At 47.0% G+C, this 22,155-nt stretch overlaps 8 protein-coding genes across 8 annotated transcripts; 6 read left to right on the top strand and 2 right to left on the bottom strand.

Moving 5' to 3' along the window:
- Positions 1-1,845: 1,845 nt before the first annotated feature.
- Positions 1,846-3,232, top strand: EV420DRAFT_1277012 (uncharacterized protein; the record flags this gene model as incomplete). The annotated part of the gene is made up of 4 exons (XM_060467995.1): positions 1,846-1,935; positions 1,981-2,390; positions 2,434-2,623; positions 2,678-3,232. The coding sequence occupies 4 exons, from the start codon at positions 1,846-1,848 to the stop codon at positions 3,230-3,232; spliced, it is 1,245 nt and encodes a 414-aa protein (XP_060325592.1).
- Positions 3,233-5,550: 2,318 nt separating this feature from the next.
- On the bottom strand, positions 5,551-7,173 carry EV420DRAFT_1484317 (uncharacterized protein; the record flags this gene model as incomplete). Its single annotated transcript, XM_060470060.1, has 8 exons — positions 5,551-5,680; positions 5,721-5,841; positions 6,158-6,214; positions 6,242-6,383; positions 6,449-6,484; positions 6,619-6,698; positions 6,866-6,895; positions 7,041-7,173. 8 exons carry the CDS (start codon positions 7,171-7,173, stop codon positions 5,551-5,553), a joined length of 729 nt encoding a protein of 242 aa, XP_060325591.1.
- Positions 7,174-7,776: 603 nt separating this feature from the next.
- Positions 7,777-8,986, top strand: EV420DRAFT_1717448 (uncharacterized protein; the record flags this gene model as incomplete). The annotated part of the gene is made up of 7 exons (XM_060479717.1): positions 7,777-7,833; positions 7,858-7,873; positions 7,952-7,978; positions 8,024-8,172; positions 8,221-8,437; positions 8,487-8,680; positions 8,735-8,986. 7 exons carry the CDS (start codon positions 7,777-7,779, stop codon positions 8,984-8,986), a joined length of 912 nt encoding a protein of 303 aa, XP_060325590.1.
- A 1,704-nt stretch (positions 8,987-10,690) lies between these two features.
- Positions 10,691-11,235, bottom strand: EV420DRAFT_1484315 (uncharacterized protein; the record flags this gene model as incomplete). The annotated part of the gene is made up of 3 exons (XM_060470059.1): positions 10,691-10,850; positions 10,916-10,983; positions 11,125-11,235. The coding sequence occupies 3 exons, from the start codon at positions 11,233-11,235 to the stop codon at positions 10,691-10,693; spliced, it is 339 nt and encodes a 112-aa protein (XP_060325589.1).
- Positions 11,236-13,280: 2,045 nt separating this feature from the next.
- Positions 13,281-13,984, top strand: EV420DRAFT_1648398 (uncharacterized protein; the record flags this gene model as incomplete). Its single annotated transcript, XM_060478155.1, has 3 exons — positions 13,281-13,490; positions 13,560-13,816; positions 13,888-13,984. The coding sequence occupies 3 exons, from the start codon at positions 13,281-13,283 to the stop codon at positions 13,982-13,984; spliced, it is 564 nt and encodes a 187-aa protein (XP_060325588.1).
- A 1,062-nt stretch (positions 13,985-15,046) lies between these two features.
- Positions 15,047-15,665, top strand: EV420DRAFT_923107 (uncharacterized protein). The gene has a single exon (XM_060484002.1). The coding sequence runs from the start codon at positions 15,221-15,223 to the stop codon at positions 15,572-15,574; it is 354 nt and encodes a 117-aa protein (XP_060325587.1). The 5' UTR covers positions 15,047-15,220; the 3' UTR covers positions 15,575-15,665.
- Positions 15,666-16,668: 1,003 nt separating this feature from the next.
- On the top strand, positions 16,669-17,483 carry EV420DRAFT_1572168 (uncharacterized protein). The gene is made up of 3 exons (XM_060474348.1): positions 16,669-16,900; positions 16,958-17,142; positions 17,174-17,483. Exons 1-3 carry the CDS (start codon positions 16,725-16,727, stop codon positions 17,437-17,439), a joined length of 627 nt encoding a protein of 208 aa, XP_060325586.1. The 5' UTR covers positions 16,669-16,724; the 3' UTR covers positions 17,440-17,483.
- Positions 17,484-20,509: 3,026 nt separating this feature from the next.
- EV420DRAFT_1648396 (uncharacterized protein) lies at positions 20,510-21,691 on the top strand (the record flags this gene model as incomplete). Its single annotated transcript, XM_060478154.1, has 3 exons — positions 20,510-20,841; positions 20,894-21,077; positions 21,128-21,691. The coding sequence occupies 3 exons, from the start codon at positions 20,510-20,512 to the stop codon at positions 21,689-21,691; spliced, it is 1,080 nt and encodes a 359-aa protein (XP_060325585.1).
- Positions 21,692-22,155: the final 464 nt, after the last annotated feature.

The raw sequence follows: 22,155 nt of genomic DNA, 5'->3' as shown, positions 1-22,155 counted from the left end.
CTGCCAACCAGCTAGAGGGGTCTCCTTGTAAGGGTTTGGATATCAAGGAAAATATATTTTGATTTTTGAGACTGCAATTATCCAGTTGTAGTCTTTTGTGGCATACTGGGTACACTACTTATGTCCATTATCAGGGTTCGAATCCCTTTCAAATGATTATGAAGCTGAACTGATCCTTTTTTTCATTGCACTAATACCTAATCATATCTGCCACCATCTGTAGGAGCTATAGCCGGAAGGTATCCATCGACACGTCTCACCGTAGCTCCCTAGTACTATGTGCACTATCTAGCTATATCGATCTCAGCTTTCATCGAAACCGGTGTATAACAAAGTTTGAAGAGAGGGGGCCCGCCCCTCAAAAATTGGGATCGCTGAACATTTAAAATTGTCATAGAACAGACCCTTCACTCAAACGAAAGTGTCGAAGCAGGTGTCCTTTTGATGCAAGTAATACAGGAAATAAAAAGCTACCGATCTTTGGTCATATTCTTCAAATGGGATTTGAACCCTTGGTAGACGTTAACTTCAATACGGTGCATCATGAAGGCCTCCCAGGGGGCTTGATGACTCTATCCTCACTAGGACCGGCTGAAAGCGTCTAAATTCTAATGCAATCCCTAGGTTTACAAACGTCTGACTTCGGTGAGCGAACTCTAGGAAAAGATGCCGGAGAATATTCATCTCTCCTCGTAGGGGTGCAGGTATGGGCCTTACGGCCGAACAACGTTTAGAAAGGCTGCCGAGTTCATCCAACAACATCCGTCACAGTATGGAGCACCTTCTACAGTTCCTTCCGAGTCGTAGATTTGAATTCGAGGCAAAGAAAGTGATTCAGCTCGCTGTAGTCTTAAGGAACAGAAAAGGGGATTTTGATTCGTATTTGGTGGAGTGGTCCGTTCTTGTTTATAAGGCTGAGTTCAAGAAGTTGACGCAATGGCGATAGATCTCAAGACATTCTCTGAAAATTGAGAGCAACGACGTGAGGACTACAAGAAGAAAGAAGGTATTTTAGGTGCGTATGCTGATTCAATTATACTACTCTGCAATGGAAAAATAATACGCGTATACTCGAATTTCTTAGACTTGTCGTTCCTGATATGATTCCGTTGCCTAGGATCTTTGTTCGAGATAAGTATTCCCGCCAAATGCTTGAGTCTGAAACGGCAATAAGACGTGCCAAGCTTCGAAGGCGAACGATACTTACAGCAGGAAGGAAAAGGAATTGTTCAAATTTTGTGCTGTCCAAGCTCTTTAATGAGTATTAGTTAACGAGCACGAATCTCAATCTCACCTGGTCGTGGAAGCTCAAGCCTCAGGACAACCGCCCTGCCCATTGAGAGTCCTTTGCAGTCGCGGTTTTACGAAGACTAAATGAGGTGTTCTTGTTATCCATCACACGGCACTACTGCTGCAATGGTTAACTTTCATGTAGGGTTCAATTCCCCTCTGGTGCATGCACATATCACAGCTTACTCCATGCTTTTTCCTCGATTTTTGGGTCAGGATAATGGCGCATCATCGCGTTAGAGAAATATATATAGCATCTCAGTCTACGGGCCTACAGACTGAGGTATAGCGGGAACACGACAGTGGACAATCAAAGTTCTATTTTTGCGAGACGATTTGCAGCTCTGGGATAAGTCGAAAACAGGGAGCACGTTCTATCATCAATCTGCTGCAGAGCACCTCTCATACCATGAAGGAAGGGCAAGTCGTTCACAGTCGATGTTGCGACCTTCCGAAGGCTATCTCAGCGCCGACTACTCGGGAATGCCATGGGAACAGCTTAGTCACCGGTTTATTCGGCCCGTAACTATATAGTTACCTTGGACTGCAACGTCCATGAACGACGCACTCTACAACTTACCGAACGATGTGCTGATTTACATTATCGCATTTCTCTCCGTTCCTGACATCCTTCTCCTCCGCCAAGTGAGTCTTTCCTAGCCCAGAGATTCTAGGTGCTAATAGTGACAGACATGTAAACGGTTCAATACGCTCACAAGATTACACATCGTCTGGACAAACGCATTCAAACTCGATATCCTCTCCAATGGCTACCCCGCTCCCATCGATGATACAGACCTTGAGCAACGCACGCTTCACTCGTACCGACTCACGTCTCGATGGCTTGCAAACTCTCCTCTGATGCCAGCGAGCGAGACGAGTTTCACCGGGTCCCCCGTATCCGAAATCAAATTCATACCAGGCCGACAACACAAGTGGCTGCTGACTGTATCGAAAGGGACCCGGTCGGTGCTAGCGATCTGGGATATCGTGCGCAGGCACAAGTGCTCGGAGTGGTCGCCGAGAGGCGTGCCGTTTACTGGGGTGAGGCTGAACACAGATACAGAGTCTGAGGCGAGTATCGCTGTGGCGTTGGATGGGTGAGTCCTTGTTATTCTGACGACGCATCACTAACTTGTGTAGGTCACAGAGGATTGCGCTCTTGCACCTGGATGACGATGGAACGCTGCGTGAAATTCACTCTTTCGATATCGACCTTCACCTTGTCACCCTCACTGGTGATATCATGGCCCTCAGCGATGACTTGTCCAAGACATTGATTTATAATTGGAGGACGGATGAGCGAGCCTACCTCGATGAAGGAGACATGCAGGTAACTATTCGCTAACTGTTCTACCTATCGCTTATTCATCTCATCCACTTACAGCATGGCCACTGCATCCAAGTCATCTTCACCGCGCTAACCATTCTTGTCATCCGTGCACGCTCCATCAACCTGTACACTACCCTGCCCTTCCTCCACGGACAAACACACTCTCCCGTTGCGTCCCACTCCTTCAGATGCGTCGACGGTGCCAGTGCAACACCCACATCGGTCCTCATCCGCTCCGAGATTGATAACTCCTGGATATCAGGGCTTGACTTGTTCAAACTCTATTCCATCTCTTCCTTCCCACCAACCTTCACCAGCGAAATAGCCTCCCAATGCGGCTCTCTTCAATGCACAGACGTCATACTCGGGAAATGTGAGACTGCTGTATGGATACGCCCCTATCGTGTGATGACCTTCCCGGATCAAGAACACCGCGAGACGCTCATGGCTGCCGTATTCCCCGGCCCGCTTAATCCCACTGCTAAACCTCGTGTCCGCGAGGTGTGCCCGAACCCGTTGAATAATTGGACCGCGTTGGATTATGATGAAGAACTCGGGAGGATCGCCCTTGGGTCGGGGTTTGGGAAGATTACGGTTGTCCAGTTGTAGGCATAATCCATGTCTTTCGTGACGTACTGGGTGTGTGACGTCCAAAACTAGGGTTCGAATCCCTTTGGAAGGGTTAAATTTTGTTGTAATCTTTTTCTTCTTTGCGCATGAGCCTGAGCTTGATTCCGCGTACGCATCATGCCTCGTGCAAGTGACCATATTTTCATTACTAGGCTATCTGCCTTTCAACTTTGCGTCACGTGCGTGTTATTTAAAGGTGGCTTGTTCAGACAATCCTTCGTGATGTTGTGGTCTTATCATGCTAGTTATCTGAGTTCGAGTCCCGGTCGAAGGATGGTCCGTAGAAATCTCTTTTTCACACCATCTATTGGAGTTACTGATGGCTGTACGAGCCATCGGAATCAACCGCCTCCGAACCCGTTACTTACCGTACCCGCAGTTTTCCTTTCTTTACCGTTTACCACCATGTCGACATACTAGGTATAAACGAGTTTCCCCTTTCGTTCCCTCCCGTGCTTGAACTTCAACACCATCTTGTTCGACCTACTTAACGTATAAGAGAAGCTCTGAGCAAGAAATGGGATACTTCGTCGTGACGTTGTGGTACTGTGCACGATTTACCCTGCGTTGCTTCCCTAGGTTTGAGTCCCAGTCGGAGGATGAAGTTGCCTATCCAGGACCCTTTTTGGTATCATCTCGCTCGAGCTCTTATCGAACCCTCTTATCCACATTCTCGACTCTCCAGGCTCGGTTAGGTACCACAGACACAGTCATGGCTCCTAGCAATCGGTCATGTCCTCTTGCTCGGGGTATCAGTCAGGTTCCTGCTTCAGTTTTAGTCGTACTTTCATTACAAGAACCATCTGTCTCTCGTTGAAGGCACCATGGGCATCACTATAAAAGACAACCAAATAATCCTTCGTGACGTTGTGGGTCATATCCTGTACTGCTTACCGGGGTTCGAGTCCCGGTCGAAGAATTAGCAATCTTTCAGCAATTCCTTTTTTTTTTTTTTTTTTTGCATCTTGTTCGAGGTCTTATCCGAATCATGCCTCTGTAGTTGGCACCCAAAATGGTACGGCAAACGAAATCATGGCTTTTAGCCATCGGTCACGTCCTCTTGCCAGGTTCTCGTTTCGGTTTCTTGATGCCTCCTAACACAATATCTATTAGGTTGTCTCGACGGTCATTTATATCATCATAAGGTCTTAGTATTGAAGGTGCTTGGAAGTAACTTTCACTGTATGTCTTTCCCGTTTCTTGTAATAATCTACGAAATGATGAGAGGAACAGTATACCGAATTTACTGCATATGCGGCGATTTTGTCTGGAGCACCACCTCCTATTTCGCAGAAAAGTCTTGTGGTCAAACTTCGTCAAACATGGAAGCTTCACGAACTCCACCTCCTGGCTACGCAGGCTCTTTAGTGCCGACTAGTAAGTATCAATGAATTTGACCCCTTATCTCCCGGGGACCCCTTGAGGTCGTATTTTCCAACCGGAATTCATATCAAAGACGATCACGACGGACTTGAAGTTCGCGAACCTGGTGGAAAGGAGCCTCTTTATTACCAGAGAGCACATCGCCTTCAGCCAGACGAACAGAGACTCTTCTGTGACATCATCATAACAGGCGAGGTACAGTCAATGAACTCTATTATTTGCTATATATTGATATCGCTCCCCATGGATATTCAGCACGGGGAGAATTCAATCTTGTCGGCAGCGTTCGCCCATGTGACGGCTTCATCAGTCTCTCTAAGGACTATATATGTTGTCAAGGTCTTGTCAAATTCGCTAACATCTATCTATACCTTATCTAGGTTGATGGTGATCGAGGAAAGCTCTATCAGGGGTACCTTATCGGAAATGCTTATTAGAGTTACTGTGGCTGTACGAGCCGTCGGAATCAACCGGCTCCGAACCCGTTACTTACCGTACCCGTAGTCTTCTTTTCTTTACCGTTTGCCACCATGTCGGCATACTAGGTATAAACGAGTTGCTCATTTTCGTTCCCTCCCGTGCTCGAATCTCAACAATGCTGACGGTAATTTGGCGGGAAGGTGGCTTGACACTTTGAGCCCTGTCGCTGTGCCCGGCTACGAGGGTTGCGTCACGGCGTCGATGAGTCATTTTGTTATGGGCGGTATGCTATTACCCCACAAATACAGTGGTATTTTGTCCATATTGGTCATCGGGTTATACGGTGGCAGGTGGCAGAATTTTCTTCGGACCTACAGACCAGCCTCGTTTTTCTCATCGCAATGAAAAACAGTGGGTGTTTAATCCTTAACAGCGCGATTTTTCTGTGGATGAAGGAAGCTGTCAACGGTGTGTAGCACTTCGACGTGAGAGGATCAGCGCTGATGTGCGAACAGGGCGCTCTCGTTCCTAATTTGGTAAAAAGCCATGTTATCCCCGTACATACGGCGGATACGGGTACCGTATATACGGTGCCGTACCCGTACCGTCAGGCCTTCGAGGAACCTTTTTACGGTACAGTTTGCGGTACGGCATCAGCACGTACAACCCATAGCGTAATACGGTTTTACGGCCGTAAATACGGGTATGTGCACAAAAGCTCAGGAACCCACAATGCGGCTCAATTTTTGACCAAGAATTTGTTTGTGTGCTCATAAAGAAGTAGCCTGGACATTATTTTCTCTTAGTGCGTGCTATTGAAGACTTTTTGGCTAACAGAGCCTGGTTCTGTTTGCGGGATGACATCCGTTCTCCTTGAAAACTCTTCGGCAACGCTAATTAGGCTGTATCAGTTATCGGAAGAATCATGAAAGTATGTTCTTATTCTTGATAAAAGTCAAAAGTCATAGCTTATATATATTGATTCTAGCAGTCATTCCTTGCTGAAATACCCGTAACAACCGTATGACCGTAATACGGCCGTACCGTACCGTCAAGCATCCCAGGCAACACCATTACGGTATGGTTACAGGTCATCCGTACCTGTCAAGTGCCCGTACACTTTACGGCCGTACCCGTATACGGGTACGGTGGACATCCCTAGTTACCATTGCATGTAATGGTAACATTCAATTTTGATGAAGAGCGGCGGAGTCAGTAGAACAGCCAGTAGCGAAAGCTGAGCAAACTCTGACTGCCAATAGGCTAAAGGACCTATCTTTTTGTCACTCCCACTCCTTCGAAGCCTAAAATCACCGCTCTCGCCAGTCTGTTTTCAATGTGGCAACTTGATCTCATGCACGACCAGCGACACTCGGACCTCGGTTATAGTACCTTAGTGAACTTTGACGAAGAGATAGGTTTTGATTTCTAGTCAAATTGCAGACATGTAATGTTGTCATTAAGAACTGAATACAGGAGGAACTGAAACGATCGAGCGATCGGGTCTAAAAATAGTGCTGGTTGTGTAGATCGCTCGAGTTGTAGCTCATTACAAAATGAACGTTCACAGCGCTTTGGGGCCCGAGACTACCGACATCATCTTTGAGCAGCGCGTGGAAAGAATTATTATTATTATAAGTCTCTTTCAACAAAATTAGTATACTAAAAAGGGTCTAGAATCTACTGGCAAACGGTATTCTACATCTTCTACATAATAGCTTAGTTGACATACGATGTTAGATTAAGCAGCAAGGATTAGGTTTACACTAGCAGCTAAGAGCCAAGGCAAGTGATGCGTCATTTACACACCATTAAGGGGTAGCAGTGAGGTGTGCGATTCTATAGTATCGGGAATTTAGATTCAAGATATCTTCAGGGTAGTTGACTGGCGAAAATGCCTAAGGGATGTAGAGAGTGACGTTCAGTGTGGCGAGTCTGTCATTTTATTAATAAATGAGAGGCGATCTGCAATGATAAAATTCACTTGCCATTACAGAATAGTTGTCGGCATTTCCAGGAGGGCGGGCAGTCATTAACCATGAAGAGATATGTGAAAGAAGCAGTGACAGCAAAGAGATCCAGAAGAACTTGAAGAGAGACAGGAGAACCAAAGACATAGAGTGTCAGAGATGTAAAAAGCCAGGTGAGATCATGAAACAGGAAGAAAGAGAAGATTGCTCTGAAGTAGAACAGTAAGGAGCTGTGAGGATCGGCAGAATGGATGCCTTACCGAGTTCCAGAATCATTATCTTCCAGCGCAACTGTTACACAGAGATTTTGCACCCTTAACGATGGATGCTTGTCCTCCATTATCGACACAATTTGCGGCACAGCGAGACAGCATACTCCATGTGCAGGTGCACTTCGGACACTGATAAACATAGGTAGTGCACATAGAGGAATACCGTTCGATGGTACGGAGGTGAAGCATCGCTACTACCTAAAAATCTACTTTTAACGAGGACTAAGATCATTGGACTCACAGATATAAAGCGCCCTGTTCTACCTTGCTTGACGCCAAAAAAACCAGAAAAGGAGAAAATGCAATAGCTAGACAGCATTGGAAATGGTGAGCCATTGTGGGGGTGAAGGTAAAAATGAGGTTTGAGAACACGATGCTAGTCCGCAAATCACGAAGCTGGAAGAACGCATACACCCAACATACACTACGACCTGGAAAGGCAATAAACCGTTGATGTAAAGCTCAAACAAGGACCCACATGGACATTCAAGGGGTGGTCCATCTCAGCCCGGCGTTGTCCATCAAGCAGGATGCTGTATATATTCAGGAACATCGATAGATTTGTTCTCCTGGATGTGAGACAGTAACAACATCTTCGAAGTGTTGTCCCTGGCCATCCCACTGACTCTGAGAACGTGGAACCACGATCAAAGTTCCTCCCCATGCGATAGCACACGTTTGTAAGTGTACAGATCCAGCGTTTATCTTTGCCTGATGTTGTGTAGCGTTTTTGGCAGGGGATGGCGACAATGATAGTGAACATGTCATTGTTCGAGATGGGCATGTTCTGCGCGTATTCGCTCCAAAACGGCACATTGTGGGGCAACATAAGTCAGAGCATGAGCTTGAAGTCCACCACTTCGTTGGCTTAATCGTAAGTCAATGATCAAAGATGATGCTTTGTATTCTGACGATATCACAGGAAACTCTTATCAGCACCATTGATTTCGAGCAAAGCTCAACGGTTTTCTTGGTCCTTCGAAGGAATGGACATTGTCTGGTACCGACACTGTTACGACCCACAACCTTTACAGTTACTCATCTGACCTGGGAGCGCCTCATCGATGAGCGCGAAATTGAAATTAACGAGTGGACCTATGACATGAATCGGAGAGGAAGGTGGAACAACACGGACGTCGGTCAGTTGGACATTATTTTGTGACTACAACTGCTGAAGACTCTTTGTAGAAATCTGGTATGGGCACGAAGATCACTATCTGAGGTTCATGCAGAAGACCATGGTCTCCCTTGACGCTTTGCGGCAGCGTAACTTGGACCTACATTTCAAGGTACTAGGCCATATGGTTCATGATGATGAAGTTGTTGGAATTGTCATGGAACCAAAGGGTGGCCGTTATGTTGAGTTTCGTGACCGTGTATTGGTATGCATGCGCTTGTCAGCATTGCAATGCATATTGATAAAAAGTTTATTCAAGGCGTACAACGCATTTCAAGAGCTACAGAAGGACAATTTACTCATAGGCTTCCCTCAGTTCAGCTTCTCCAATATGAAAATTTCTGACGGCAAAGAGCACTTTGAGACCAGGACTCTTCAGCTCCTGAGAGACCTCTCTTACGAACGCGATCCAGAGCGATCGGCGCACACCAGAAAAAATCACTGGGATTCTCTAGACTCGATGATGGATATACTCGAGTCTTTAATGCGAGTATGCAATCAAAATCCTTAGACAATTATGAACGTCATCCAAGAAAGGGTTGACCATCGTTTATTGGCGTACATCCCCTTTCCCGAGCGACCACTCCTCCTTGATATTCATTTCAGCATTAATCATCACTCAGGCATCATTTAGAACCGGCATTGTCGAGAAACCACCCGAAAGACGCGGTTACCGCTCCCGAGTAAATACGAGGAGCATTGGGATACTGAGCGTGGCAGAGATAAAGACATGGCCAGTGTATCTATCAACGCGGTGACACTTGCCCGTACTTCCCGGCACCAACAAGAACACCAGTACAAGCCTTATCGGCTTTCGAATACACGTTGTTTGTTGGGGTGGTCTGATTCCAGCGATGCTACAACAATATCTGAGGATGACCCCCACATGGAGGATCCAACGTCCTTGCCCACTTCATGACTTCAAGATCTTACACCTACTTCTTCGTATGTTCTTTCTTGGCATAGATGAGTTTGTATCATACTACTTCCTCTTTTGTAGCCTATATTGTATATCGTCGATCATCCTCGTTGTCCTGTGCTTATGATTTCAAACTTGACATTGCTACGCACACACGTTGCTCTATTCTGCAGGTCTAGTAGTCTTCGACTATGCTCAAAATACTATTAGGTTCTGTGACATCAGATATCTCGGGGGATGGGCACACCGCCCGTTGAAACTTCTTTGGTCACCGGAATACCGCATCTCGAAGCAGTCTGGTCTCTTTCTCCGCTCGGTTGCTAAAATGATCATGACCTGTGACAACCACGTGGAGGCGAGGAACGATAGTATCTGTGGGTGGAACCCCATCTTAAATCGGAGTTTCTGTTCATTATTAAAGGTGCTGTACGCACGAAAGAAAACGCGAAAATGGACCGTGGGCGACACACCCACGGGTGCGTATTTTTGCCGAATTCAGACAACTGTGGGGCCTTGTTCTCATGTTCGGTCATCCGCCCCTCTGATATTGGACCTTGAATCGACCGCCTCGTCATGTAACAGTAGAGATTATCAGTGAGGGCATGAACAGCACTTGTACTTTGTCGATTTATATTGTGTGTGGTGATATTCACGATCGTTAGGGGTGTAAATATACAGCATAGTCCTTACCGAGATAGGTGCGTTCATTGCTCAACAACTCTGGACGCCACCTGGCTACTGACAGCTGTAAATTAATAGAAGAGTCCAAATGATAATTGCGCTGGGAGGCGAATATGATGTGTCTTAAGAGCGTCTTTCCAGACCAAAACAAGCTTATTTGGATTTCCATCCGACTTGCTATGATTACTCTATACCCTGTCGACACATGTCGGAGCTTGTTCTAACAGCTTACTCGACTCGTTTTGTCACATAAATGTAGGTAGGATCCGTGTCTCATCTTTCATTACTGACTGTTTCCCAGGGGATCTGAACAGCTTACAGCTAGACAAATCACCTGCTGGCTTACATCCGTTTCTCGGAAGGACCGCCTCCCCGTCTCCATGCTTGCTTTAGTATCCACCGTGGCAGCAACACGTCCTGGATCCAGTGTTGTAGGGTCACCACACCCAACGGGTGGTGATTCCAGCAGCGATGATGTCTCTGGCTCCTGAGGATCTGGACTTGAAGTCGCAGACTTGGCCAAACGGATGCCGAGTGCATAGTACCTACTTGTGAATTGCCTTTATACATTCAGGATTGCCACTCTTTATTCATGCCAATGACCAGTCCCAACATCTATTTTTCGTCGGCTGGGTTCGTCTCTTCATCATTCAAGTATTTTGTGCTTGGACTCCACTTGTCGCGTAGCTTCGTGCAGGGCATTCTTTTTGGCTTATGCGCCTTTTTTTCCCCCTTGAACCTTAAGTATTGATGCTTCTCTGAGCGTGGACCACATCTGGCATCATTAGGCATCGGTGGTTATTAGTCCGAATATCCATGAACATTGAAGTCAGTACTGACCTTCTCGGGTTTGACAGGTATATCCCGAGTCCCAATTCTCCTGGCGCTACTTGTAGAATATGACCACACTGTATAATTCTCTCATATCAATATCCGTGTTTCGATGCTGAGACCTAGATCCACACGGCCGCTGAATCTAATGATCCGGTTGCTATGAATTTTGGCGGATCAATTTTTGTCGGACTGGGCACGCGCTTGTTACAGTGTACCTGGTACGCGAGTGGGAGTCTGAATTTCTGCGAGTCCCAGCGGCCGAGCTCGGTCACAATGTTAGCTGCTTCCAACTCGTCGGAAATAGTAGTTGAGGTTGTAAGACACATCAAACAGGTGATTTCCTAACACCTCGAGGTCGTCGAAGCGGGACGCTGTTTCAGTGGGGTCAACCCTTCAAGATCCGAGCTTGGCTGAGACTAATCCAATTTACACAAAGGAGTACCTTCTCTCAAATCCGACGTCGCTTAGATATCTTGGCGACCCTACATTTTATTTTTTTGCTCTCGGTTTCTCCTTCCTGGCCTGAGCAAGTTCATTTCGGGTAAGGCTGACACCACAAGAACAGAAGTGGCGCAGTACTTATTCCTCTTCGCGCAACATCTACGGGCCACACGTCGTAGGCGGTGGAATGATATCAACGTGTATTGGATAGCAACCTGATGTGATAGCAAATTAATCCGACGACAATTCATGTATATGTCCAATTTTGCAAGAGTCATGAGATGCGACTCGCAGACTCGGAGTAGGAAGGACTCGGTCGCAGCGAAATAATTAATATGTATGGAGATGCATATACTCGCCGGTTCTTGGGTAGTTCTTCTTCTCCGTGCGAAAGTCCTCGAAAGGAGAACAAGAGTCCATCAAGAATGAGAAAGTCAATATTTCTGAAACGCGGCCAAATTCCAATCCCTGCTTTGCCTTCAGACTCGTCGGTTCGGACCAATCTCATGGGAAGGAGTGTGGTTGGCGGTAAGGGTACATGTCCATTCCCTGAAGGGCGATAGTATCTCTTCTGGTCGCTCAAAACAATCCTCAGATGTTCTCGGAAGTCAATTTTGATGATGAATACCCATGGACCTACACAAACTGGAGATAAAAACATACGGTTTCCAATGAGGAGAGAGTGGCGATGAACGAAAGGGAGACCGAGGAGATGGACGGCACCTCCAACGCGGCGGCCGGCAGAGGGTAAGAGTCTTCGTGTATGGTATTTTTAGCTTGGTCAAGGGGCTGGATTTGGGTGGTACAATCAGCCATGCGTAAGGTAGATGAATCTAACGAGTAACGATGGCCTGAACAATGTTGATGAACAGCCTTAAAACCCCCTGGCCATAAAAAATCCAGATCGGAAGAATGCATGGGATCCTGCATTTATGGTGAGAATCGGAATGTCAGGTAGATCAGTCATCCATTGAAGACTTTTGCAGGAGCAATTCCTTGAAAGATTGCACGACAAGAGAGGGTGGAAGAATTGGAAATTGACATCTGTACCTCACGTGGGCATTTGATTGGTGTTATTTCGTAATTCCGGTCTTTGCTTGCTTCCCTCACTGTGCGGAGACGCGCGATCCCCTTCTTCCTCAGATTGTAACTCCAAGTTGGCAAGAAGGACATCTGATCGAGATAAAAGCAATCCAGTGATGTGAGCTATATTGGTACGCTTCTGGCGACATGATAACTGATTTTATTTCTAGATTACTTAGCGCTCCCCAGCATTTATTCAAGACCAGCATAAAACACGGAACATCCTTTCCCAAGACGATAAACATCAACCGGATCTTGTCACAGAGCTATATATCGACGTTCCTTTTGCGTTCCTTGGTCCTCGCAGGTGTATATCCTCGTGACGAAGAATCATCACGTTGTAGGTGGTATAGGAAGGGTCGAAGGGTCAGGGTCAATAGTGATGAGGTTAATGCGCTGTTTGATTGGGTGGGCTTGATGGATGACGCGATGATGGCGAAGAAAAATGACTACGCCAGGTAAGACTCCCCCTGCTTCCCGGCATGCGTCATTGACAGTGAGAACCCAGATGCACAAATGTTTCCACATGCTCACAGGACTCTACATCGTATGGATGAATGCTTCCAAACTCACCATCCTCTCCAACGACTAACCGTATTCCTGCGATGAAGCCGATCTCGAGCACCACACGTGCCACGCCTACCGATCCGCCCCCCGCTGGCTCTCCTCTCCCTGAGACTACCTTCACCATAACCTCCATATTCCAATGCTACCGTCTTCTAGCTGTTTCTAAGAGAAATCTGGTCTGTCCTCATGGTCTGCGTTATCGGACGCGGATACCAATCCTCAGAGTGGTTCCGGAGAAGCACGTTGTTCACTCAACACGGAACCTAAATATCTTGGATGGATGTCAACGACGGCTAACTTATGTAGGCTATACTCCTGCATCTGGACGACAACGGGAACCCTGGATGAAATCCACTCCATCGACTTTGACCTGCGCCCAGTCAACCTCACAGCCGACGACTTAGCTCCCAGCGACAACCCCTCCAAAATGTTGTCCTACATCTGGAAGGCCTGTGAAAACGGCTACCTCGATGAAGGAGACGATACGCAGGTACCTATCCTCTACCTATTCTAAACTCGCTTATTCAACTGTACCCACAGTATGACCATTGCATGCAAGTCATCCTCACCCCAGACCCCGACCGTGGTCGAACACACCACTATCTTCCCTAGCCCACCACCCAAGTCCTCGTTCTTGTCGAACAATTGGACGGCGTTGGATTATGATGAAGACTGGGCTTGGGGAGATCGCCATTTTTCTGTTGTAGAGGAATGCATGCTCTTTTTCTGTTCAGGGATGTTCAACTTCCGCACCTTCGGAATCGGGAAAACCTCACCAGCTCCGTTCGCAGCAACTGGTTGTTGTTCTGGGATCACGTATGCTTCATGATGGGTCCATCATCTTCCTTCTCATAGGCATGCCGGATGTTCTTAGTATCAGCTGCCAGAAAGAAAGAAAGGAAGAAGTCTCAGCTCGATGCATTTCCATGGGAACCTATTGATCAACAAAACAGTCCTGCGCCGACCACTGCTCGTTTCGCTTAACATTGCCTATATCCACTACATTCTTGTCATCGTGCGAAGTAAGGACGAATCGTGCACAATGTCGGTCCCACGCACAGGCACGTAATCATACTAGTCCTCTATGACGAACACCATCACATTTTACTCCCCTCCTTCTATGCCAAGTATGTCATTGGTATACGATCCTGGTTCCTGAATGCGAACAGCTCACAAAGCTACACGACCACATCCACGCTTTGGTGTTCTTTCTGCTGACTACCCAGTATACGGTTTCCAACTACTCTAGATTCTCCGACTCGCCTGCTGTCGAGGACTGGGACGGCGTCCACAACTAAATGCTACGCGTACCAGGTCGACCCTGATGGTCTGGGATATTGCGCGGACTAGTCGATTGTGGCGGTATCATTGCATGGGTAAGCACTCTTTGCTCTGATGAACAACGGATAACTTATTTAGGTTTCAGGTAACTCGGGGATTGTATTTCGACAACTTGTGAACTATGCACAAAATCCACTATAACAACTACAGTATCTGGCCTCGCCGTCGACATCCTTGGGAGACCGGCACGCGCGAGGCTTAAGCGACGTGCAGGTAAGCATACTCTAGCTCTTCTAATCACGCTTATTCATATCTGGTGCCCACAGTACGACCGCTACATCCAAGCCATCTTCACCGCACACACCATCCTAGCCCTCTGAATGCGCCTCCATCAACCTCTACGCTGCGCTCTCCCCGACCAGTCGTCTTTGCCCCGACCTCCACCTCTACGATACCCCACCACTTCGATGGCGTCAGTGCTCCTTCATCCGCACCCAACGGCGCTCTCTCCATCCTCATCTAGTCCGAGAATGACAACACTTGAGCCTCTCGTGCGAGCTCTAAATTATCCCGTCGTGCATTATGAATGAACATGCCTGCCTATACACCTTCCTCCAGCGAGACAGCATCCCGTCGTCCTGCGCTCTAATACACTGATATTGTTCTCGGCAGGTAGAGAACGACAGTATGCATCCATTCACACATTCGTGCCATGGGAGGAGCATGACAGCGGCAAAGCACCAATCGCAGTCCTATTCCCGGGTCAACTCATGGCGGCGTGAAGAACTTGGAAGGGTCTGGGTTTTATATACCCTTCGTGGTGTATTGGCTACGTCGTTTCCACTACCATATATCAGGGGTTCGAATCCCTTCTGAAGGTGTCTTTTATCTCCCGGATTTCTTTTTCTTCCTGCACGGAAAGAAAAGTCGAGCATTACCATGTTGGACGTGATCTCGCTTCCGTTATACTCATCCAGTTGCTGGGCCTTTGGCTTCTTTACGTTATTCAAGGTCTCAAGTACAGTTTTCTGCATGCAGCTCGATACGTACCCCGTCTTTCCGTGGTTCGATTCCGCCAAGGTGCTATTTCAAGGTACAAAAACTCGTAACTTTTTCGTTTTTTTTTTGTTCGAAATAAGAAGGGTGAAAAGTGTGATTCTCCGGCGAAAGACGAGCAAGCATTCCCATGCCAGCACCAATAGTGGATCGGCGTGGAAATTGGAGCCGAGAGAAGTAACTACATCGCTCAAGCTTCATTCTGCTCTCAGCACCACCCAAGCCAAGCAACGTTAATTATCACTCACAGAAAAGTTTGATTTTGATGTCATGTCGACAAAAAGGTTCAGTCGACGGTGCAGGTCCCTCTTGATGCGAGTAATAAAATGAAAGCCAATGTTACTATATATCTCTGCTGGGATTCGAACCCAAGGTGTACTTGTATCCACTACGCCACGAAGGCGTCCTGCAGCTAAATCTTACCAGACTTCGACTTGCGTACCAAAAGTCGGACAGGTATTAATTGCGGACAGCAGGGAAGAAAAAACACGCATAACATCAAAATTCTTATCCTTCGAGTTGAACGTAATGTAGCAAGTAGACATACCCACCATCGGGATCCAAAAATCAGACACTAATAATATTATACTAATAGACGGCATGTATTGTAATAACCGCACGCCTTCAGCCGTTTCTATTAATAGCACCATCAGCTCTCGAAATCATCCCTGATCCTAAAATAGTTCTGAAAACCACAATTATGATGGGTGTGCCTAATACTGATCGCTGTCGAATCTCTCTTCGCATAAAAATAGAAAGTGTCCGGATTCTTAGTTTCAAAATTGTGTGCATGTACCTTTTGTCTCAATAGTACCCACAATGTGCCGCATATAATGGCCATTTATGTGGTTACATTCTGCACCCATGCTGAACAACATCTAGACCCAGGAACATGTCATTGCCTTCGGAATCCCATCACGTATACTGAGCGACGTGTCAGGGACTCGGAGACATGTTATCTTCAAGCTATACATTCGTGGGCCAGAAAGATCTATGCCAAGCCATAAACTCATCGACCACTGACTGTATCTATCATCGCCATGGCTGCTGGCACTGCTATCGCAGTTATCCACTCGACGCGGGTATTTCTTCATCAATTCAGCTCTGCAGATATGTATGCACAAGCGGTGGAAGAATTATGTGAACCGCTAGATCCATCATCACTATAAATTGATGGCAACACGGTCGATCTGTCAAGGAAGACTTCACTTGATGTTTCATCGTTTAGCGCAGTCCTCAGTGTCGCATCCTTTGATTGACTGATGATACATGCTAGACGATGTCAAAATCTCCAATCGGTCGCTTTAAATAGCCATTCTCATCATGAACGTCTTTCTTTCAGTGCGTTACTTCCCTCTTCCTCGTCTTTGACAGACCCTCCTCATCAATGGCGAGCGACCAGAATAATTCTCAACTATTTGCCAACCCGGAAAATGTCCTGCAGTGCCATGGGCCCTGCAATCCGCCGTTCTATCCTGATAGAATCCATGCATCTTGTACCATGGAAGAGCTTCGACTATACATCGTCAAAAAAGGCATCAAGCCCGGCGTTTACACTTCCTGGTGAGATACTTCGTTCTTCGATGCTGGGTGCCCGTATCTCAAAAGGTTCTCTTTCAGGGAGTCTTGCCAGGAGCAAATCGACACGTATCGCTTCCGGCCTGAATTCTACCGACGCAAGGATTGGAATGCATGCATCGAGACATGGCAGAAGGACTGCTGCCCTGGACCCCACTCCCATCCGCCACCTGTCCCCCTGCTCGACAGCTATGCAAGATGGAATAATTGGGCAGCCAGGAAGCGGGGTGTATATTCAACATCGTACTACGTCTTCAGAGCCAGATGTACCTCACGCCCCGGATGCTGCACCTTCCAATACCACTCTTCCGCCGGTTGATATCACACGGCCTTCGACTCCAGATGCCAATCCACAGGCTCCATCCTCCCCCTTTCCGGGTCATGCTGGCTTGAGCACTCCAGGTGCTAGCAGCAGTAGCTCCGTCGCCAGCAGCTCTAAGACCGGGAAAGAGGATTTTTGTGTGGTTGGCTGCATGGCTACATGGTCGTGTGGAACATGGTCGTGTGGTCGTCGGCGTGGTTGACACATCATACGTACAATCAAATGTCCATAGAACATGGCCTCGACACGTTAGCCTAGCGAATACTCCAGATTAGTACAACCGCCACTCCTGAAGAATTTTGGTATCATTAACATCATTTTTGTTGAATTAAATAATTTCTTGAGCGTTTCAATGGTATGAAAAGGTCGCAAAGGTCATTTGTTAAGCAAAAATTGGTGAGATACACGAAGTGGGGTTATTCACTTTATACTTCCCAGTGGATGCGATGGTAACAGGCTTTATAACGCAGTGACCCGAGACCATGTGTCCGTCATTGTGTGCTGAGCGGAATCAAAATCACAGACCTGGAGTCGGACTCGTACTCCCAAGAATGGCAGTGCTCGTCATGGAATAATTCAGCACAAATGTAAAAAAGGGAAAGGCACTATTATCTGTGCACCCTATGCGACAGGAGAGTGGAGAAGATAAACAATCGAATCAAAACGCGGGAAAGACCGAAACAGACTTAGATTACCGGTGGCTGTGCCCAATGATCTTCTTCGACCCGTTTCTCGTTCGACAATCGATGGAACAAGCAGACCTTGCATACGAATAAACACCGATGAGGATACAACCTGGGAGGACATCCATCCTTCTCCTCTGCACGGTGAGGCGATTTCTAATCCTAAGATCCTGGTTAACTAAGATTACAGACGTGTAAACGGGTCAATCCGCTCACAACAGATAGATAAAGGCGTTCAGGCTCAAAATCCTTGCGATGAGTATTCCAACTACATCCGTCGCTGGCGCCTCTTACATTCCCTTTCTTGTGGATTTCAATTTGAAACAAAAAGATGATTTAGCTTCATGTAGTCGTAAGGGACAAGAAGTATGGGGTTGTCTGAAGGTATTCTGATTAGTAGTTGGTGGAGCATTTACTGGCGTGGTACGTTCTAGTTTACAGGATCGCGTTCAGGACACCAATTCAATGTCACCCTTCCTAGAAAATTGGGAGTAACAACCAGAGGAATCTGAGGGGAAGGACGGAACTCTGTGTGCGTCTGCTGGTCCAACTAGGCTAAGTACTTTGCGAAAAATGGGTGCGTGTGCTTAAAATTACATGGACGTAAAGAACCTGATATGATTACTTTGCCTGGGACTTTTGTTCGATATATCCCCATCACGTACTTTAAAACTGAGACGCGCCAAGAGATGAACGCGCATGAGTAACTTCGAAGGCGAACGATGCTTACAACAAGGATGACATGCCAGAAGCTTAGTGCTGTCCACGATCTGTTCAGCTTCTTATTTTCGCTTCGTATTTCCAACCTTCACGCTCACATTCGAGAAGATCAACCCTTCCAATCTTACCCTCCGATTTCTCATGGAAAGGTATTTTAGACCCAGCTCCGAGATATACTTAAAGATTGAATCCATCTATTAATATTCATCGCAGGGGCTCGCTACGTATTCCATGACTGCTGAATTTTCCAAAATGTACGAATCTATATCCATTGGTGCTCTCTGCGCCTCTTTGCACGTATCCACGAGTTCTAAGCTATTTGGCGTTCACAGTTTCCCAGCCATTCAGGCGCGGTTACCATCCGAGGCCAGGCGATTCTATCATAAATTCTACCCCATTCTATTTCTGCAGAGTCAAGTTCCTCGTCAGTCACTCTGTTTATTATTACTAATACTTGCGTTCCCTGCAGGTTTTTGCCATATGGTAATGTATTCATATTCTATCGTCAGCACTTTTTCCAGCTTATGTTTGCAGGTTCCTCGATATATACCATCCCACGTTCTACTTCATTGACATTCAAAGGACCGATGGTGAGGCTGGAATATCCCCACAATATCGCGGTAAGGCATACCCCGAAAATCGACTTTATTCCAAAAACGTAGAAACCCTGTGGTTCACCTGATACCTATGTTCAGCTTCCGTCTTTCTGATGATATTTACAGGCTCTCTTAACGTTCCCTTTCCTCCCATCTCACAATATACACCCGTTGTATTGAACATATGCTTCTTCGCCCATAAGATATTTATCCGTACATCTGGTCCCGTAGATTTATCGCCCTTTAGTTAGCCGACAAAATCTTAACTCTTGGAGTAAGACCTGCTTTTTTTCATGAGTAATGAATCGATATCCCTCACACGGCACAATGGTAAACTTTTAAGTAGGGCTCGATTCACCCCTGGTGCATTTTACGCTATTTCCTTGATTTTTGGCTTTGGACACTGGTGAATGGCGCCCGCACGGCAATAGTGAGCCGGTGTGATAAAGTTTCAGCGAGGGAGGCACGTTAGAAGAACATATACTATTTGGCTCCGGACCAGAGCTGACGTTCGACCATATTTACTAGATCGCCTTGAGATACAATTCTGTTGGTAGTCGAGTGAAGCGTGAAAGAATGGAGCGTATACATTCATTTAATTGAGTTCTCGTACCATAGGAGCTATTGAGGTACTTAGTGGTAAGTTCTCTTGCCACGGTTTGAGCTCGCATAAGAAGCTTTTTATGCTGCGAGCCACGGAAGCCACATTGTTTATTTTCTCATCTAAATAAAATAGGAAGATCTTATCTGCGTGCGCGGTCAAGCATGAATCTGTTGTTTGGAAAGCTGTGAGAAAGGGCTGGTAATCGTTTAGTACGAACATGGGCTGGGCACCTATGATGTCGCTGTTCTTTTTTCAAAAGAGTGAAGCAAGGGCGAGTCGTGCACAACATCGGTCTCCGCGGTGCGACTATTGCAGTACCGACCATTGGTTCTTTCCTCGGTGGGTGTAGCAGGAAGAAATCGGAATTTCCGGAAATGCCGTAGGCAAGTGGTGGGAATGGCTTAGTCACTGGTTTATTCGGCCCGTAACCGCACAGTTACCTTGGACTGCAACGTCCATGAACGACGCACCATACAACTTACCTGATGATGTCCTGATCTACAGTTATCGCGTTTCTTCCCGTTCCTGACATCATCCTCCTCCGACAAGTGAGTATTTCCCGACCCAATGATCCTAGCTGCTAATAATGACAGACATGCAAACGGTTCAACGCGCTCACAAGATTACACATCATCTGGACAAACGCATTCAAACTCGATATCCTCTCCAATGACTACCCCGCTCCCATCGATGACACAGATCTTGAGCAACACACGCTTCACGCGTACCGACTCACGTCTCGATGGCTTGCTGACTCCTCTGATGCCGACGAGCGAGACGAGTTTCACCGGGTCGCCTGTATCCGAAGTCAAATTCATACCAGGCCGACAGCACAAGTGGTTGCTGACCGTATCGAAAGGAATCTGGTCGGTACTGACAATATGGGATATCGCGCGGGGGCACAAGTCCTCAGAGTGGTCGCCAAGAGGCGCACTGTTCACTGGGGTGAAGCTGAACACGGATACAGAGTCCGAGACTAGTATGGCTGTGGCGTTGGATGGGTGAGTGCTTGTTGTTCTGATGTCCCATCGCTAACTTGTGTGGATCACAGAGGATCGTGCTCCTGCATCTGGACGACGATGGAAGGCTGCACGAAATTCGCTCCTTCGACATCGACTTCAGGCCTGTCACCCTGACTGGTGATATCGTAGCCCTCAGTGACAACTTCTCCAAGACATTGATCTACAACTGGAAGAATAACGAACGGGCCTACCTGGATGAAGGAGGAGACATGCAGGTAACCGTTGCTAGCTGATCTAATTCTTGCTTATTCATCTGTGCTCACAGTACGACCACTGTATCCAAATCGTCTTCACCTCTCCAACCATTCTCGTCATCCACGCACGCTCCATCAACCTGTACTTTACCATACCCTTCCTACACGGGCAAACACACTCTCCCATTGCCTCCCACTCCTTCGGCTGGGTCGATGGCGCCAGTGCAACACCAACCTCCATCCTCATCCGTTCCGAGAGCGATAACCCCTGGACATCAGAGCTTAACTCGTTCGAACTCTATTCCCTTTCTTCCTTCCCGCTAACCCTCACCAGCAAAATATCCTCCTGGCACGGTGCTCTTCGATGCACAGACGTCATCCTCGGGAAACGTGGAACCGCAGTATGGATACGCCCCCATGATCGTGCGATGGTCTCCCACTGGGAAGAACACGATGGCTGTGAGACGCTCATGGCGGCCATATTCCCAAGCCCGCTTAACCCCACTGCTCAACCCTGTGTTCGCGAGGTGTGCTCGAACCCGTTGAATAACTGGACGGCGTTGGATTACGACAAAGAACTCGGGAGAATCGCCCTCGGGTCGGGGTTTGGGAAGATTACGATTGTTCAGTTGTAGTCAAAATACGTGTCCTTCATGACGTGCTGGATACGCTAACAAAACTAGGGTTCGGATCCGTTTGGAAGGGTTAAATTTTATTGTAATCTTTTTCTTCCTTGCGCATGAGCCTAAGCTTGATTCTGCGTACCCATTCTTCGTGCAAGTGACCGAAAATTTGAAAGGCAAATAGCCTAGTGAAAATACGATCTCTATCGTGTGTTCTGATTGGCCAGCTGAGCAGTTACTTAAAGGCGGCTTGTTTCCGCTATAAATAAAACTGCAAAACCAGTCTTCACGTAAATCTTCGTGGCGTTGTGGTGTTATCGTGTGTTCTGCGCTGCTTTTCTGGGTTCGAGTCCCGGTCGGAGGATTGTCGGCCAGTAAAATATCTTTGGTATCATTGATACAAAAAAACTAGTACTCTGCATGAAACCTTCAGGTAGGTAAGTTACGGTTTTGTAGCGACACTGAGGGCAGTGTTT

Source organism: Desarmillaria tabescens (genome assembly GCF_030435595.1).
Source record: "Desarmillaria tabescens strain CCBAS 213 chromosome Unknown EV420scaffold_49, whole genome shotgun sequence".
Classification (NCBI taxonomy): Eukaryota; Fungi; Basidiomycota; class Agaricomycetes; order Agaricales; family Physalacriaceae; genus Desarmillaria; species Desarmillaria tabescens.
Note: the sequence above shows the minus strand (reverse complement) of the source record. Positions and strands in the feature narration are given on the sequence as shown.

Excerpts from the sequence above, each read along its gene's own strand:
- EV420DRAFT_923107 (XM_060484002.1), top strand. The coding sequence starts at position 15,221 with ATGTTGGACGTGATCTCGCTTCCGTTATACTCATCCAGTTGCTGGGCC.
- EV420DRAFT_1572168 (XM_060474348.1), top strand. The coding sequence starts at position 16,725 with ATGGCGAGCGACCAGAATAATTCTCAACTATTTGCCAACCCGGAAAAT. Across the intron at positions 16,901-16,957 it reads CCCGGCGTTTACACTTCCTG|GGAGTCTTGCCAGGAGCAAA; the intron begins GTGAGATACTTC and ends GTTCTCTTTCAG. Across the intron at positions 17,143-17,173 it reads TTGGGCAGCCAGGAAGCGGG|AGCCAGATGTACCTCACGCC; the intron begins GTGTATATTCAA and ends CTACGTCTTCAG.